We start from the raw sequence: 19780 nt of genomic DNA on the forward strand, positions 1-19780 counted from the left end.
TCGTCTGCATATGCATGTGATTCTGGGATGAGATGAAGAAGGTCGTTGAAGTAGACATTCCATAACAATGGTCCCAGCACTCTTCCTTGTGGAACACTTGCCCCAATAGGATGTCTTGCTAATTCTGTTCCATTGAGAACTACTCTTAGAGATCTACCATGATAATCACTGAGGAGACATAGCATAGAGCCTGCAATTCCCAGTGCATGAAGTTTTGCTAAGAAGCCCTGGTGCCACACCCGGTCGAAAGCGCCAGCAATGTCCAGTGCTACCACACAGCTGACTTTGGATTCATCCAGTGACTGGTGCCACTTAATGGAGAGGTTTAACAACAGATCAGCAGCAGAGTAACCTTTCCTGAAGCCATATTGACGATCACAAAGTAGTGAGTGATAGTCAAAAAACTGTCATTTGTCTTGAGATTATTGTCTCAAGGATCTTACCAGTGATTGACAGGAGTGACACTGGTCTGTAGTTGCTGATTTCTGCTCTGCTCTTCTTTTTGTGAACAGAGACTACATTTGCCTCTTTCCATAGAGAGGGCCATTTACACTGAACTAGGCAGTGCTGAAAGATGCGAGTTAGAGGTGCTGCTAGCTGGTCTGCACATCTTCTCAGCAATCTTGGGCTCCACTTGCCTTATTGTCACCACTGACAGTTTTGACACAGTTCTTGCAGCTAGCCAAGGAGGGTCCCTTGCTGGATCAGGAACTTGCATTTTGGTAGCAAAGTGTTCAGCAAAGAGGTCCGCCTTCTCTTGACTACTAGTAGAGGTGGTCCCATCCTGTCGATTTAGAGGTGGAATGAGTTCATCAGGCAGATAACCTTGTCTGTCCTTGACCAGGGACCACCAGGTTTTGGAGCCTACCCTACCTGATGCTAACTTTCTTTTAGTGTTCACCTCCCATTTAGCAATGGCCCACTTTTGAACGTTACCCATATGCCTACAGGCTTGCCTGTGCAAGTTCCTGTTATAGATGGTAGGATGTCTCTTATACCTTCGCCATGCTTTGTACTTAGCAGTAGCAGCCTCTCTACAACGAAAGCCAAACCAAGGCTTCGTCACATATTGCCGGTGAGGAATGTGTTCTTGTTGTAGATTAAGGATGTGGCCAGTGAAGGCTTTCACTTGGTTGTCAACATCCCCTTGGAGAAGAGCATTCCAATCGGTGGTGGCGAGCTCAGAGCGAAGGGCTGACCAATTACCTCTTTCCCATAGCCAGGTTGTGCATGTGGACTCCTCACCTCGTTCTGTTGGGATCTTAAGTGTCATAAAAACAGCCTGGTCAGACGATTCTCTCTCTCTCTCTCTCTCTCTCTATCTCTATCTCTATCTCTCTATCTATCTATCTATCTATCTATCTATCTATCTATCTATCTATCTATCTATCTATCTATCTATCTCTCTCTCTCTCTCTCTCTCTCTCTCTCTCTCTCTCTCTCTCTCTCTCTCTCTCTCTCTGTCTGTATCTCTCTCTATCTCTATCTCTCTATTTCTCTATCTATCTCTCTCTGTCTCTGTCTCTCTCTCTCTCTCTCTCTCTCTCTCTCTCTCTCTATCTCTGCGCCCTTATACGCTTACTATAACCCACTTCTCACATCCAACCTTTATTTTACTCCACATAATCCTTGAATTAATACATTTATAGTCCCTCTTTTCCTGCCATAGCTTATCCTTCAACATTATTGCTACTCCTTCTTTAGCTCTAACTCTATTAAAAACCCCTGACCTAATCCCATTTATTCCTCTCCACTGAAACTCACCCACCCCCTTCAGCTTTGTTTCACTTAAAGCCAGGACATCTAGCTTCTTCTCATTCATAACATCCACAATCATCTCTTTCTTATCATTTGCACAACATCCATGCACATTCAGACTTCCCACTTTGACAGTTTTCTTCTTCTTATTCTTTTTAGTAATTATTACAGGAAAAGGGGTTACTAGCCCATTGAGTATATATAAAACGTGAAATAACATGAAAACACTTGAAATTTTGGAAAGTTTCCGGACATAATGGAGAGACCCGGTCCTCACGGAGAATGTAAACAAACCGGGTGGGACACTGTGACCTTATTAGAAAGCCAGGTTGGGGGAATCGTGTAGCGAGTTTTGGTCTTAATTTGAAATGTCCATATTAGCAGAATGCCGTAAAGCGATACAGGGCCCTACTGTATTAAGTTACGTATTTCAAGCTCTTGAAGAGTGGAGGGGTGTGTTGTCTGGTGCAGAAATGGATGATACTCCACAGAGCAGATTTTTGTTGGGTTATTAATGCTTTAAGGTGATTAGTATATGCTTCTTTCACATAGTATGGTGAGCTGTTGTTTTGTACCACTTGGTAAGGAATGTGATATTTATTATGTCAGCTCATTATTTTACATTTGTTAAATAATTCAGGTGCTATTTTTTAGCTTAAGACTATTTACTTTGTTTTATACTTAATTCTATCTATAGATTCACTACAAATCTTATGATTACAAGCATTGATCCTGATACCAACCTCTTATTTAATGACTTAAATGAATCAAGCAGTTACTGTAATTACTACACTGCAGAACAATCAAAGGCACTTCTCAGTGCCAACAACAACATAACTATCTTTAACTACAATATCAGATCTTTAAGCAAGCATTACGATGACCTCATAGCATTACTAAATTCCTTACATGCCAATATGTCCATCATTACACTAACTGAAACCTGGCTAAAGCCTGATAGTACAGATGTCTATGCCATTCCTGGTTACACAGCCATACACAACTGTAGGCCAGACCAACAAGGGGGTGGCACAGCCATATACAGTGGACCCCCGCATAGCGACCTTAATCCGTGCAAGAGGGCTGGCTGTTATGCGAAATGTTCGCTATGCGAATGAATTTTCCCCATAAGAAATAATGGAAATCAAATTAATCCGTGCAAGACACCCAAAAGTTTGAAAAAAAAATTTTTACCACATGAAATATACATTTTCCTACACACAAAGAGAAGGATACATGCACAATAGTATAGTAGTACATGCACAATATATATTGTGCATGTACTACTCTACTAAATGAAGAATAAATGACACTTACCTTTATTGAAGATGCAGCAATGACTGATGAGACACTGTGTCCTGGGAGTGCCTTTTCCTCCTGAGTACTGTAGGTCCTGTTTGGTATTTTCTTCCAGAACAGGCCTTATCACACTGTGTATGTCACTACGATTCTTAAATCTCTCAAACCAACCTTTGCTGGCTCTAAATTCACCAATATGAGCACTAGTTCCAGGCATTTTCCCTGTTCACCTGGGTGTTAGTCGACTGGTGTGGGTTGCATCCTGGGAGACAAGATTAAGGACCCCAATGGAAATAAGTTAGACAGTCTTCGATGACACTGACTTTTTTGGGCTATCCTGGGTGGCAAATCCTCTGGGGTTAATTGTTTCTTGGTATTCTCAATAAGCCACACCAACAACGGTGCTACAGCAGCAGCAGCAGCAGCTGACGATGTTACAGCAGCAGCAGACGATGCTACAGCAGCAGCAGCAGCAGACGATGCTACAGCAGCAACAGACGATGCTACAGCAGCAGCAGACGATGCTACAGCAGCAACTGACGATGTTACAGCAGCAGCAGACGATGCTACAGCAGCAGCAGCAGCTGACGGTGGAACAGCAGCAACAGACGATGCTACAGCAGCAGCAGATGATGCTACAGCAGCAGCAGACGGTACTACAGCAGCAGGAGCAGCTGACGGTGGTACAGCAGCAGCAGCTGACAGTGCAGCAGCAGCTGACGGTGATACAGCAGCAGCAGCAGCTGTACCACCAATAGTAGCGATGGTTGATTGGGGTTTATTATACAACCTGGCCAGCTCGGAGACAAGCACTCCACTTTCATACTTATCAATGATCTTTTTCTTCATCTCCATAGTAATTCTCACCCTTATTGCTGTAGGGTTGGCACTAGAAGCTTTCTTGGGGCCCATGGTCACTTATTTTCCAGAAAAAATCACCAAAAACACTGTAATAATACAAAATGTTCCGATTGTATGCTTGGATGTTACCGAGGAGGCTGGCTGGTAAACAATGCCACCCGCAGAACATGTGAGCGTGGCTCAGGCCGCACATTGGACGCGTCTCGGACGAAGGCCGCTGAGCGGGTTTTTGTCCACTATGCGGGGCAAAATTTTAGCGATCAAAGCGTCCGCTATGCAGATTGTCCGCTATGCAAGGCGTCCGTTATGCGGGGGTCCACTGTACTACTCAGACCAACTAGAATGTATCACTAATACTTGCACAAGGGATGAACATGGGGAATATATAATAGCCAAATTCAAATCCAAATACCTACAAAAACCTCTCACATTGATAAACATCTACAGAGTTCCACAGTCAAACATTAGCCAATTTAGTCAAAACCTAGGAAGTATGATAACTGATGCACGCATGAACAAAGATCACTTACTACTCTCAGGTGACTTCAATATAAATCTCCTGCAAGACCAGGACCCACACGTTACTGAATTCACAAACACAATGAGTAACTGTATGTTGCTACCAACAGTAACAAAACCTACAAGAGTTACAGAGACTAGTGTTTCCCTACTTGACCACATCTGGACCAACACCATATCCCCTTTAAAATCAGGCATAATTACAGATAATACCACAGACCACTACCCTACTTTCCTCATAACAACTCTTGGTAAATTACCCCAAGACACAACTAAAGTCACCTTCAGACTTCACAATGAGGCAGCCATTAATAACTTCACAACAGCAGTAGCAAACATTGACTGGCACACTGAGCTAGAAATCTATTCAGATATTGACGAATGTATTAATAATTTTCTAAAAAAGACCCAATACCTCTATAACAAGCACTGCCCTAAAAAAACTAAACAGATGACAGCTAAGAGACTGAACAGTCCCTGGCTAACACCCAGCATTCTCAAATCCATAAATACAAAACACCAATATGAAAAACAGTACAGAATGGGTCACATAACCAGAGACCAAACAAAACGTTACTCGTCAATCCTAACCAGCCTGATAAGAAGGGCAAAAAAATTGTATTATGAGAACAGATTATCCAACTTACGAGGTGATATAAAAAAGACCTGGAAAACCCTATCAGAAATTCTGGGAACAAAAAAGATATCACGAAATAGCGAAATAAAATTAGCAAAATCAGATGAACCCCAACTCCCACCAACAGAAACAGCAAACAGACTCAATGATTTCTTCTCCACTATAGGACAAAACCTTGCTAATAAAATCCCAAGCTCAGATACCCCACCAAATGACTACCTCACCGGCAACTACCCGAACACACTGTTCCTAGCTCCGACTAACCCATACGAAGTCTCCCTTATTATCAACACACTAAAAAACAAGGCAGGAGATTTAAATACCTTACCACCCTTTATATACAAAAAAGTGTCACAAGTGCTATCACCAATCATTGCAACACTCTTTAACAAATCCATTGAATCCTCCACCTTCCCTACAGTACTCAAAATAGCAAGGGTCACCCCGATCCACAAAGGAGGAGACCAAACAGAGTTGAATAACTATAGGCCAATATCCAACTTACACCCTCTCTCAAAAATCTTCGAAAAATTAATTCATAAACGAATCTACTCCTACCTTATCTCCCAAAACATACTCAACCCCTGCCAATTTGGATTCAGGCCTAATAAAAATACTAATGATGCTATTATACACATGCTAGAACATATATACACTGCAATAGAGAAAAAAGAAGTCCCACTGGGGATCTTCATTGACTTACGTAAAGCTTTTGATACAGTTGACCATGACTTGCTCCACGTAAAATTGTCACACTATGGTATAAGAGGGCACTCCCTCAACTACCTCAAGTCATACCTCAGCAACAGAAGCCAATATGTGTACGCAAATGGGGCAAACTCTTCTGCACAACCAATTACAGTTGGTGTCCCACAGGGAAGTGTCCTTGGCCCTCTTCTCTTTCTCCTATACATAAATGACCTACCAAATGCTTCGCAATTACTCAAACCCACACTATTTGCAGGTGACACTACATACGTCTTCTCCCACCCGAGCCCAGTCACGCTAGCCAATACTGTAAATACCGAATTACAGAAAATATCTACCTGGATGAGGACTAACAAACTTACACTAAACATTGACAAAACCTACTTCATTCAGTTTGGTAACAGAGCTACAGATGTCCCTCTTAACATAATGATAAATGGATCACCTATCACAAAGCTAACAGAGGGAAAATTCTTAGGAATCCACCTTGATAATAGACTCAAATTTCATACACATATACAACAAATTTCTAAGAAAATTTCCAAGACTGTAGGCATACTATCGAAGATACGGTACTATGCTCCACAGTCAGCCCTCCTGGCCCTATATCACTCTCTTATTTACCCCTATCTCACCTACGGAATTTGTGCATGGGGCTCAACAACAAGTAACCATCTCAGACCACTAATTACCCAACAAAAGGCTGCAGTTAGAATGATAACAAATTCTCACTACAGGCAGCACACTCCACCAATATTCAGTACACTCAACCTACTCACCATACAAAACATCCATACTTATTACTGCACCTATTACATACATAGAACACTTAACTCTGATATTAACCCTCCCCTCAAACATCTCCTTGCCAACCTCAACAGAACACATGACCATAACACAAGGCACAGATCACTCTTTGATGTTCCTCGTGTCCATCTCACGCTATGCAAAAACTCAATGCACATAAAAGGCCCTAAAATCTGGAATTCATTACCTGTAAATATAAAAGAAACACTACCTGTTTATAAATTCAAGTCTCTTCTCAAAGATCACTTACTCACCCAAAACCAAATAAATACTGAATAACTGAACCTTATAAATTGTATATCTTAAATGTTTCTCACAATTATATCACATAAATGTTAAACCTAAAACCCAATCTAACTTTATTATTTTTGTAAATACACTACCTAACAGAATACTCCATTCTACTGAATGTACAACAATGCATGCAACCATATGACCTGTCTTTGTAATACTCACTTGTGCTTTATAGTAATCTGTTTACATTAATGTTTTATCACTGATTTCATCATTGCTTAGTTAATCTTAAGTTAATTTTAAGCCAGCCCGTAATGCTATGCATAGTATAAGTGGCTTTGGCATGCTGCTCTTATCTGTATTTTTTTGTACCTCTGTATGTGTGCTCAAATTGTAAATAAATAAATAAAATAAATAAAAGAAGCCACAGGCAATGTTACCCCCCCCCCCTACTCTCCCCATAGTCATCTTCAGGTAATATTTCTTTTTTATGTATGTTCAGAGAAGTCCAGTTAAAACTACCTCCCACATGTTTTTTTTTATTCTCAGCTTTGTGTATCAGATGCATTTATCTTTGAAAGTTTAGTGGTAGATGACTTTTGCTTTTTTAAGATTTTTTTTTTTTTTTTTTTTTTTTTTTTTTTTTTTTTTTTTTTTTTTTTTTTTTTTTAAACACTGGCCATATCCCATGGAGGTAGGGTGACCCAGAAAAGAAACACTTTTCACCATCACTTACTCTAACACTGTCTTGCCAGAGGCATGCAGATACTACCGTTCAGATGCCCCTCCATACTGCAAATATCCCCACCCCTCCTTCAGAGTGCTGGCACTGTACTTTCTGCCTCTAAGACTCAAGTCTGGCTAACCGGATTCGCTGAATCCCTTCCCAAAATGTTACCTTGCTCACACACCAACAGAAAATTTGCACGTTAACACTTAAAGTTTGAACCAGTGAACGTGGACAAAGGAAACATGAGTGCTTTGAATTTTGTGGACTTTGAATATCTTGTGTAGTAGATTTTTTTGAACTTGAATACATTGAAAAACCTCTCTTGCCACTTGTCTTCCTCCAGACTGTATATTTCTTGGGCTAATTTAATTTTTTCTTGGCAGCTGTCTATTGCAAACAACCAGATTGTGAGGATGTACTGGTTTGCTCGTATGTACTCACTGCGTGTGCTCAACCTACCCAATAACAACATTGTTCAGGTTGAAGGGATGAGGGAGCTCATCCATCTTGTCCATCTCAACTTGGCTGGTAATAAGCTAAAGGTGATTATGACTTCTTTTTATATTTTGGAATGCTGGTTTATTTCCCTTTTGGTAGAGAATGTATAGCTTTCATTTTAAAGATTAACCAGTCATCATATGAATAATATAAATGTAAAATAAAAATGTTCAAGATGCAGTTTCTTATTTTTCTTATGACTGACAATATCAGTACAGTATATTAATCATTAGATTATATGTATATATAATTACACCATTTTTTAATATTTTTTTTAATCCAATCAGACCATTGAAGGGCTAAGTTACAACAGAACACTGGAGCACTTAAATCTGTCTGGAAATTTTATATCTCATGTCAATGATCTCTCCATGTTGAAGAATCTCAAGGTTTGTTAACAGATTTGTATTTTATATATATATATATATATATATATATATATATATATATATATATATATATATATATATATATATATATATATATATATATATATATATATATATATATATATATTATTTTTTTTTTTTTTTTTTTTTTTTTTTTTTTTTTTTTTCTTCTTCAATGAACTGGCTGTATTTAACCAAGGCAGGGTGACCCAAAAAGAAAGAAAAACACTTTCACCATCATTATCTTTGCAGAAACATGCAGATATGACAGTTTAGATGTCACTCCAAACAGCAAGTATCCCAAACACCTCCTTTTGAAGTGCAAGCATTGTGCTTTGCACCTCCAGGACTCAAGTCCGTGTAACTGGTTTTCCTGAATCCTTTCACAAAATATTACCCTGCTCACACTCTAACAGTTTGTCGAGTCCCAAAAACCATTCATCACTACTCCTATCTAACATGCTCACACATGGCTGCTGTATGTTCAAGCACCTTGCACCAAAACCTCTCATCCCCTTGCTCTATCCTTTCCTAGGATAACCCTACCCCATGTCTGCACTACAAATTTATACACCACCTAAGTCATCCTTACTGCAACATTCACAACCCAAGCTTTACTCCCATATAAGAGTTGGGATAATATTCTGTCTTCAGAAATGCCTTAATGCACCTTCCACCTTTTTTCCATCGTCATTTCTATGGTTAACCTCGTCTTTCATAGACCCATCCACTGACAAGTCCACTTCAAATATTTGAATGCATTCACTTCCTCTATGCTCCCTCCTTCCAGTCTGATATCCAGTTTTTGTTACCCTCATCACCCTGCTCTTTCCTCTGCTCTCTTTTAATTTCCTCCTTTTATATATCCTTCCAAATTCGTTCTCCAACCTGTCTTCATAATTTCCTAAAAGCACCGTGTCATCGACCAAAAAAAGCAATTGTAACAACTCCCACTTTCTATTAGATTCTTTATCTTTTAATCATACACCTCTCCTTCACACCCAAAATATGTTAAACAGACAAGGTGACATCACACATACCTGTCTAAGGCCTACTTTTACTAAAGAATTACATATCTCCTTATCTCCTGGTTACCTTAACCTGAGCTTCACTATCTTCATAAAAACTTAACTGGTTTAAGTAACCTACCACCATACATTTGCAATATCTGCCACATAAAAACTTTATAGTACATACACATAGAGTGATGTATTTGTAAAATCACTTTGTAGATAGCAGACAACAGAATTCAGAATAAAATTCTCAAAAGCAAAACTCAGATACTGAGGGAGTCAGGATCCCACATTCAAACTGCATGAAATTCTTGGTTAGAGGATTTTTTTTTTTTTAATAATTTTTGCCATTTTTTTTTCTGTCCTTATTCTAACATAATTTTGTTCTTTTCCTTTCACATAAAATTTTTAATGTGATGCTGTGTATTTGAGGAACTGACATTATTTATTTAGTCTTTTTTAACTAAATCATTATATATTAACCCTTTTGGTGTCAGTCCCGATGTATCATAGCTTTGAAGCCAGTGTTGGTCCCATAGTATGACGCTGAGAGCTCAGCTCATTCAGATAAGCTGTGAGCTTTAAATTTGAGCCTGGATACGAAACATTGGGTCTATGCAGTAAGTGTGCACCATGTAAAAACAAATCCTGGGACACAGTGCATAATGAGGAAAAACTGTGACTGTATTTTTGGCTTAAAACAGTGACTGTGGTGTATTTTTGCAAGGTTTTCATAATTGTATTCTCAGTATCTTGGTTTCATTTGATAGAATGGAAGATCTTTCAACGAACCAGCCATATCCCAGCGAGGCAGGGTGGCCCAAAAGGAAAAACAAAAGTTTCTCCTTTTAAATTTAGTAATATACAGTATACAGGAAAAAGGGTTACTAGCCCTTTCCTCTCAGTATTTTAGTCGCCTCTTATGACCTGCATGGCTTACGGAGGAAGAATTCTGTTCCACTTCCCCATGGAGATAAGAGGAAAAACAGGAACTAGTAAGAAATACCATATTATATATACAGTGGACCCCCGGTTAACGATATTTCTTCACTCCAGAAGTATGTTCAGGTGCCAGTACTGACCGAATTTGTTCCCATAAGAAATATTGTGAAGTAGATTAGTCCATTTCAGACCCCCAAACATACACGTACAAACGCACTTACATAAATATACTTACATAATTGGTCACATTCGGAGGTAATCGTTATGCGGGGGTCCACTGTATATATCTTTCTTTTTCTTTCAACAAACCGGCTGTATCCCACTGAGGCAGGGTGACCCAAAAAGAAAAACAAAAGTTTCTCTTTTTAACTTTAGTAGTGTATACAGGAGAAGGGGTTACTAGCCCCTTGCTCCCGGCATTTTAGTCGCCTCTTACGACACGCATGGCTTATGGAGGAAGAATTCTGTTCCACTTCCCCGTGGAGATAAGAGGAAATAAACAAGAACAAGAACTAGTAAGAAAAGAGAAGAAAACCCAGAGGGGTGTGTGTGTATATATGCTTGTACATGCATATACATGCATGTTTAGTGTGACATTAGTGTAAGTAGAAGTAGCAAGATGTACCTGAAATCTTGCATGTTTATGAGACAGAAAAAAGACACCAGCAATTCTACCATCATGTAAAACAGTTACAGGTTTTTGTTTTTCACTCACTTGGTAGGACTGTAGTACCTCCCTGGGCATTTGCTGTCTACCGACCTACTACCTACTAGAATGGAAGATATATCACAGAAATAGAGATGATTTTGATTAGTTGAAGGACTGAAAGTAACTTGAAATTGAGCTCAAAGTAGCGGAAATGTTCAATATTTGCCAATATTCCAGAGTACACAAACGATGTCACTTGTCCAACATGCATCCAACTGGCCAGTCTGATGTGCATTTAGGAATGCACTTGACATTATTTATACAATTAATACAATAATGCGGTAGTCTGAATAACAGTATATCTTCTATTTTTTTTTTATTATTTTTTATTATCACACTGGCCGATTCCCACCAAGGCAGGGTGGCCCGAAAAAGAAAAACTTTCACCATCATTCACTCCATCACTGTCTTGCCAGAAGGGTGCTTTACACTACAGTTTTTAAACTGCAACATTAACACCCCTCCTTCAGAGTGCAGGCACTGTACTTCCCATCTCCAGGACTCAAGTCCGGCCTGCCGGTTTCCCTGAATCCCTTCATAAATGTTACTTTGCTCACACTCCAACAGCACGTCAAGTATTAAAAACCATTTGTCTCCATTCACTCCTATCAAACACGCTCACGCATGCCTGCTGGAAGTCCAAGCCCCTCGCACACAAAACCTCCTTTACCCCCTCCCTCCAACCCTTCCTAGGCCGACCCCTACCCCGCCTTCCTTCCACTACAGACTGATACACTCTTGAAGTTATTCTGTTTCGCTCCATTCTCTCTACATGTCCGAACCACCTCAACAACCCTTCCTCAGCCCTCTGGACAACAGTTTTGGTAATCCCGCACCTCCTCCTAACTTCCAAACTACGAATTCTCTCCATTATATTCACACCACACATTGCCCTCAGACATGACATCTCCACTGCCTCCAGCCTTCTCCTCGCTGCAACATTCATCACCCATGCTTCACACCCATATAAGAGCGTTGGTAAAACTATACTCTCATACATTCCCCTCTTTGCCTCCAAGGACAAAGTTCTCTGTCTCCACAGACTCCTAAGTGCACCACTCACTCTTTTTCCCTCATCAATTCTATGATTCACCTCATCTTTCATAGACCCATCCGCTGACACGTCCATTCCCAAATATCTGAATACGTTCACCTCCTCCATACTCTCTCCCTCCAATCTGATATTCAATCTTTCATCACCTAATCTTTTTGTTATCCTCATAACCTTACTCTTTCCTGTATTCACCTTTAATTTTCTTCTTTTGCACACCCTACCAAATTCATCCACCAATCTCTGCAGCTTCTCTTCAGAATCTCCCAAGAGCACAGTGTCATCAGCAAAGAGCAGCTGTGACAACTCCCACCCTGTGTGTGATTCTTTATCTTTTAACTCCACGCCTCTTGCCAAGACCCTCGCATTTACTTCTCTTACAACCCCATCTATAAATATATTAAACAACCATGGTGACATCACACATCCTTGTCTAAGGCCTACTTTTACTGGGAAAAAATTTCCCTCTTTTCTACATACTCTAACTTGAGCCTCACTATCCTCGTAAAAACTCTTCACTGCTTTCAGTAACCTACCTCCTACACCATACACTTGCAACATCTGCCACATTGCCCCCCTATCCACCCTGTCATACGCCTTTTCCAAATCCATAAATGCCACAAAGACCTCTTTAGCCTTATCTAAATACTGTTCACTTATATGTTTCACTGTAAACACCTGGTCCACACACCCCCTACCTTTCCTAAAGCCTCCTTGTTCATCTGCTATCCTATTCTCCGTCTTACTCTTAATTCTTTCAATTATAACTCTACCATACACTTTACCAGGTACACTCAACAGACTTATCCCCCTATAATTTTTGCACTCTCTTTTATCCCCTTTGCCTTTATACAAAGGAACTATGCATGCTCTCTGCCAATCCCTAGGTACCTTACCCTCTTCCATACATTTATTAAATAATTGCACCAACCACTCCAAAACTATATCCCCACCTGCTTTTAACATTTCTATCTTTATCCCATCAATCCCGGCTGCCTTACCCCCTTTCATTTTACCTACTGCCTCACGAACTTCCCCCACACTCACAACTGGCTCTTCCTCACTCCTACAAGATGTTATTCCTCCTTGCCCTATACACGAAATCACAGCTTCCCTATCTTCATCAACATTTAACAATTCCTCAAAATATTCCCTCCATCTTCCCAATACCTCTAACTCTCCATTTAATAACTCTCCTCTCCTATTTTTAACTGACAAATCCATTTGTTCTCTAGGCTTCCTTAACTTGTTAATCTCACTCCAAAACTTTTTCTTATTTTCAACAAAATTTGTTGATAACAGCTCACCCACTCTCTCATTTGCTCTCTTTTTACATTGCTTCACCACTTTCTTAACCTCTCTCTTTTTCTCCATATACTCTTCCCTCCTTGCATCACTTCTACTTTGTAAAAACTTCTCATATGCTAACTTTTTCTCCCTTACTACTCTCTTTACATCATCATTCCACCAATCGCTCCTCTTCCCTCCTGCACCCACTTTCCTGTAACCACAAACTTCTGCTGAACACTCTAACACTACATTTTTAAACCTACCCCATTCCTCTTCGACCCCATTGCCTATGCTCTCATTAGCCCATCTATCCTCCAATAGCTGTTTATATCTTACCCTAACTGCCTCCTCTTTTAGTTTATAAACCTTCACCTCTCTCTTCCCTGATGCTTCTGTTCTCCTTGTATCCCATCTACCTTTTACTCTCAGTGTAGCTACAACTAGAAAGTGATCTGATATATCTGTGGCCCCTCGATAAACATGTACATCCTGAAGTCTACTCAACAGTCTTTTATCTACTAATACATAATCCAACAAACTACTGTCATTTCGCCCTACATCATATCGTGTATACTTATTTATCCTCTTTTTCTTAAAATATGTATTACCTATAACTAAACCCCTTTCTATACAAAGTTCAATCAAAGGGCTCCCATTATCATTTACACCTGGCACCCCAAACTTACCTACCACACCCTCTCTAAAAGTTTCTCCTACTTTAGCATTCAGGTCCCCTACCACAATTACTCTCTCACTTGGTTCAAAGGCTCCTATACATTCACTTAACATCTCCCAAAATCTCTCTCTCTCCTCTGCATTCCTCTCTTCTCCAGGTGCATACACGCTTATTATGACCCACTTCTCGCATCCAACCTTTACTTTAATCCACATAATTCTCGAATTTACACATTCATATTCTCTTTTCTCCTTCCATAACTGATCATTTAACATTACTGCTACCCCTTCCTTTGCTCTAACTCTCTCAGATACTCCAGATTTAATCCCATTTATTTCCCCCCACTGAAACTCTCCTACCCCCTTCAGCTTTGTTTCGCTTAGAGCCAGGACATCCAACTTCTTTTCATTCATAACATCAGCAATCATCTGTTTCTTGTCATCCGCACTACATCCACGCACATTTAAACAACCCAGTTTTATAAAGTTTTTCTTCTTCTCTTTTTTAGTAAATGTATACAGGAGAAGGGGTTACTAGCCCATTGCTCCCGGCATTTTAGTCGCCTCATACGACACGCATGGCTTACGGAGGAAAGATTCTTTTCCACTTCCCCATGGACAATAGAAGAAATAAAAAAGAACAAGAGCTATTTAGAATAAGGAGAAAAACCTAGATGTATGTATATATATATATGCATGTGCGTGTCTGTGAAGTGTGACCAAAGTGTAAGTAGGAGTAGCAAGATATCCCTGTTATCTAGCGTGTTTATGAGACAGAAAAAGAAAACCAGCAATCCTACCATCATGCAAAACAGTTACAGGTTTTTGTTTCACAGTCATCTGGCAGGACGGTAGTACTTCCCTGGGTGGTTGCTGTCTACCAACCTACTACCTATGAATAAAAATTCAAAATGAAAAGCAAGCATAATCCTATATAAGAGGGGCCTGGAGACGTGTCTGAGGGACCGAAAAAATATTTATTTAGTGCCAGGAATGTGTACATTGTTCATTCTGGATCCTATTTTCAATTGGCATTTGTTGAATTTTGTATGAAATTGGCCAAATTACCGATTTCTGATCACTGTATTGGATAGTTAAAATAGGCAAATGAGTGGTTTCTTGTACTCAGCCAATAGAATAGAAGGAATACTAGCGAAATAGCTATGAATTTGGTCGACTAGAGCAATGGAATTGGCCAAAAATAGAGCACAAACTGGGAGAAATCACCAGTGCATAAATGTCCCCAAGACCGCTAACTTTGCAAGAGCATAATTCCGTAAGTTTTCCATCAAATTTCATACTTATGGTTTCATTACCTTTGGAAAAAGATTATTATTTCATAAGATAAAAAAAAAACTTTTTTTTTTTTTTAATTCTTTGATCCTGTGAGCAAGTTTGAGAGCAGGGGCCTCAACACTAAAAGGGTTAATACTGCTCTTGTTTATGGATATGTTCATATTTTAATGAAACTGAACTAGTCATAGATGAATAATATTTTTTTACTTATATAATGGTATATGGTGTATAATTATATTCTCAGTACATAAATTAATTGGTTTATGTTTTCCGCAGGAGTTGTTTCTCCATCGGAATCTCATAACTACACTCTACCGCTGCAACAAGTATTTACCTCCCAGTCTCATCATTCTCACATTATCAGATAATGGTCTTAATGATCTCAATGACTTATCAAATCTTTCACATCTAAATCATCTGGAGCAGGTCACTATTCTCAATAATCCCTGTCTTGACCCCATCCAGCCTACAGGTGAGTGCACATTATGAAATATATGAGGTACTAACAAAATAAGGTTGTCTCATAGTTTTTTGTTCAAGCATATACACCTATCATCCGACTTACGACCGAGTTCGGTTCCGAGAAGCTGGTCGTAAGTCAAAATGGACGTAAGTCGAACTTTACTACTGAATATCAACATCACATTTTTGTAAAGACTTTATTTTATTGTTTTATTTTGGTATTTCATGTTTTACTTTACTTTTTATGCTGTTAGTACTGTATTTTATACTGTAAGGTTTAGGATAAACACTGTGTACAACACAAATATTTGTTTATTTCCCAGAAATTTGGTGTAAAAAACACGGTCGTAAGTCGAGTGGTCGTAAGTCGAGCAGGTCGTAAGTCGGATAGTAGGTGTATATGTATATTTTTTTTTGTTACATCAACCATCTCCCACCAAATAAGGGTGACCCCAAAAAGTAAGTGCTCACCTTCATTCAGTAACAGTGATGTCAAAAAGTGCACAAACATCGCATTTCAAATAACCATCTGAACTATGACATCCTTTCCTCTCATTCAGAGTGTGGGCACTACACTTCTGTCTCCAGGACTCAAGTTCTGTTAACCAGTTCTCTGAATCTTAAATGTTATCTTGCTTGTACTCCAACAGCAGATCAGATCCCTAAAACAATTTTCACACTTACCCTGATCTAACATACATATGCCTGTTGGACACTCAGGCCCCTACCACAAAATGTTTTTCTCCTTCACTCCCTTCATCCCTTTTAGCGACAACCTCTACCCATCCTTACTTCCACCCCAGATTTTTACACCCTCTTGGTTATTGTATTCTACTCCATCCTCAAAATATTCAAATCACCCCAATAACCCTTCACCTGCCTTCTAATTTCCCGACACCATCTAATTTCTTCTCCCCGAATTTGATGCATGTTATTTATACCACTTTGCTTGCAAACAAGACCTCTCCTTCCTCCAGCCTCCTCCATGCTGCATGCATGTCTGTGCCTCACATCCCTATAAAGGGTTGGTACCACTGTACTCTGGTACATTTCTCTTATAGCCTCCATAGATAAACCTCTCTCTCCAGTTGCCTCAACACTCCACCTGGCTTTTTCCCTTCATTTATTTTATGTTTCATCTAATCTTTCTTAGACCTGTCTAACAAGTCATCTCCCAAATATCACTTTCTGCATACTCCCTCCATCCAATCTAATATCCAATTTTTCACTGCCTAAGCTATGTTAGATTTATTAAGCAGTTTAGGAGAAAAACATGGTATATGTGAGGGAAATGGAGGTAACTAGTTGCATGCATTATTCATCATCGCTTAGGCATACTATTTATTGACCAAGCAAGCACAAGCAGCATTGTCTTTTTCTGAAAATAATCAAAGAAGTTTCTATACATTATGTGTATCAGTGTAAATAAAGCTGAATTGATGTCTTCAGTAAAGTCTAAACAAAAAATCCCATTCCATTTAGACAAAGAGCTCCCCCCCCTCCCCCCCCCCCAAAATGCTAAAAATCCTTAGACTGGAAGTCAGTAATTGGAAACTGCAACTATAAGCAAAACAACATATAATGAAACCAGTTTTGCAATAGGCTAATTGATACAAACATCAAGGGTGCACAGTGCTCCTTTAGCACTCATTGCAACAGGGTTAAATCAAGGAATAAATGTTTGCAAAGCAAAAATTGTAAGGGTGCCCTCCTACCACCACACAGTTCCAAAACAAACTTTTAATAATGTTGGTAGAATTACTGACAATATGTAAAGTAAAAGGACACAAGTGCAACTAATGTGACATTTTTGTTGTGGCAATGTTTTGCTCTCCAGGAGCTTTGTCAAGGTAACGGCTTGACAAAGCTCCTGGAGAGCGAAATGTTGCCACAGTAAAAATGTCACATTAGTTGCACTTGTGTCCTTTTACTTTACACAAAACAAACTTGCAAATGCCGTATAAACAGGGGCCCTGGCTGAGAATTGATCTTTTTTTCTCATCATAACGAAATGACATTTAAGTGACGATTTGCTGTACTTAGAAAAATGTTAAATTTAAAAAAAAAAAGAGGTTACACTATAAAACACAGTAGTTGTCCTCATTCAACCAGACCTCTGTATTTTTACAAAAATTGATAAAAAGCAACTGTATAAACATTATAGAACAAAAACTGTAATACTTGGTATGTACAATAATATTTTGTCATCACCCTTGGCATTTATGACAATTTGAAGACATTTGGACATGCTTTCACTCAGATTCCTGAAATAATCGATGGATAACTGGTAGATTCAAATGTCCTTGATCTACTGCTGCAGGCACAGCATGGATGAAATGTGACAGAATTACATCTTCTTTTTAATGGTACTCTTAGCATTCTCAGTAGGTGGCTACTGTAAAACCTCAGTATTTTTCTCAGCAGCCACTTTGTTACTTCTTTGGTCTTGTGGCAGAGGGTGCTATCATGCATAAAGGTAATGCAGCCATGAATTTCAAGGAAGTACACTCCCTCACAAGGAAGTAAAACACTAAAGCAACCCCATGCTGTGATGGACTGTGGGGGGCTTTATAGTGCTCACCATGTGTGCAGGGTTGTAAGTGCTGATGGAGGAGAGGCACCTCATCCTGCTTTGACAACCTTGAATGCACTATAATGTGGATTTACCTAACCACATGATTTTTTTCTACTCATCAACACTCCAATGTGCATATGTCCTGGCAAACTGCAGGCATTCCTTCATACAGGGTGTAAGTATGGGTTTCTTTGCAGCTCAGTGACTTGGCAGGTGGAACTCCTTTTGCAGGCAGTGATAGATACACCGAATCAAGGCATTCAGGGTGCATTTCTTTGAGCTGTGATGCAGCCATATGTGGATTTCTATGTATTTCTCTGTATAGAATGTTATGAGTTTAGATGTCCTCCTTGATTGTCCAGTATGAGGTTTTGTAACAGGGATATCTTGTGGGAGGCCACGGGTGGCACTAGGCACAAAGTAACACGACACTAAATACAACCCCAAATCCTGGGCACTTGGGGGTTGAGCAATACAGAACACCTTACCTCATAATTGTATGCAGGACTGCTATATATTGTTATAATGGAGGCTGCACCATGTTTATGCATGATAGTGCCCCCGGTCATAGGACTAGTAAAGTAACTAAGTAGCTTGCTTAGAAAAATATCAAGATTTTACAGTGGTCAGGGAATAATCCAAACTTCAATCCTATTTAGAATACCTCAAATATCATAAACAAGAAGATGGAATTTTGCCACATTCCATCCATGTCATGCCTGCATCAGATCAACGACATTTAAGTCAACCTGTTACCTATTGATTTCTTCAGGAATGAGTGAGAGTATTCCCAAACAGCCTCATATGGTCATTAACCCTTTCAGGGTCGAGAGGCCCTCTCCTAAACTTGCTCTCAGGGTCGAAAATTTTTTGAAAAAATAAAAATTATTTTTTCTTATGAAAAAATGGAGAATCTTTTCCCGATCATAATGACACCAAAAGTATGAAATTTGATGGAAAACTTACGAAATTATGCTCTCGCGCGAAATTAACGATCTCGACGATGTTTACGCATCAGCGATTTCGCTGACTTTGAGCCCTATTTTCAGCCAATTCCAATGTACTAGTCGACAAGAATCACAACTATTTCACTAGAACACCATTTTTTCTATCGAATAAGTACAAGAAACCACCCATTTACCGATTTCAACTATCCAATAAAGTGGTCAGAAATTAGCCATTTTGCCAATTTCACACAAATTTCAAAAGATGCCAATTTCCAAATAGAGTCCAGAATAAATAAGACAGACATTTCTGGCACTAAAATAACATTTCCTCTGTTCATTAGTCACGTCCCCAGGCCCCTCTTACATTTCTTTTGCTTTCC

General features: G+C 39.4%; 1 protein-coding gene across 4 annotated transcripts in view; it reads left to right on the forward strand.

The window, feature by feature from the left end:
- Cep97 (centrosomal protein 97kDa) overlaps positions 1-19780 on the forward strand; it is a 255616-nt gene that overhangs the window by 30854 nt on the left and 204982 nt on the right. For all 4 annotated transcript variants that reach the window (XM_053774178.2, XM_070100344.1, XM_070100200.1 and 1 more), the window contains exons 4-6: positions 7937-8095; positions 8339-8440; positions 15693-15888. In XM_053774178.2, coding sequence (XP_053630153.1) covers positions 7937-8095; positions 8339-8440; positions 15693-15888 — 457 coding nt within the window. The remainder of the gene's footprint in view (positions 1-7936; positions 8096-8338; positions 8441-15692; positions 15889-19780) is intronic.

This window comes from Cherax quadricarinatus, chromosome 1 (assembly GCF_038502225.1).
Source record: "Cherax quadricarinatus isolate ZL_2023a chromosome 1, ASM3850222v1, whole genome shotgun sequence".
Lineage (NCBI taxonomy): Eukaryota > Metazoa > Arthropoda > Malacostraca > Decapoda > Parastacidae > Cherax > Cherax quadricarinatus.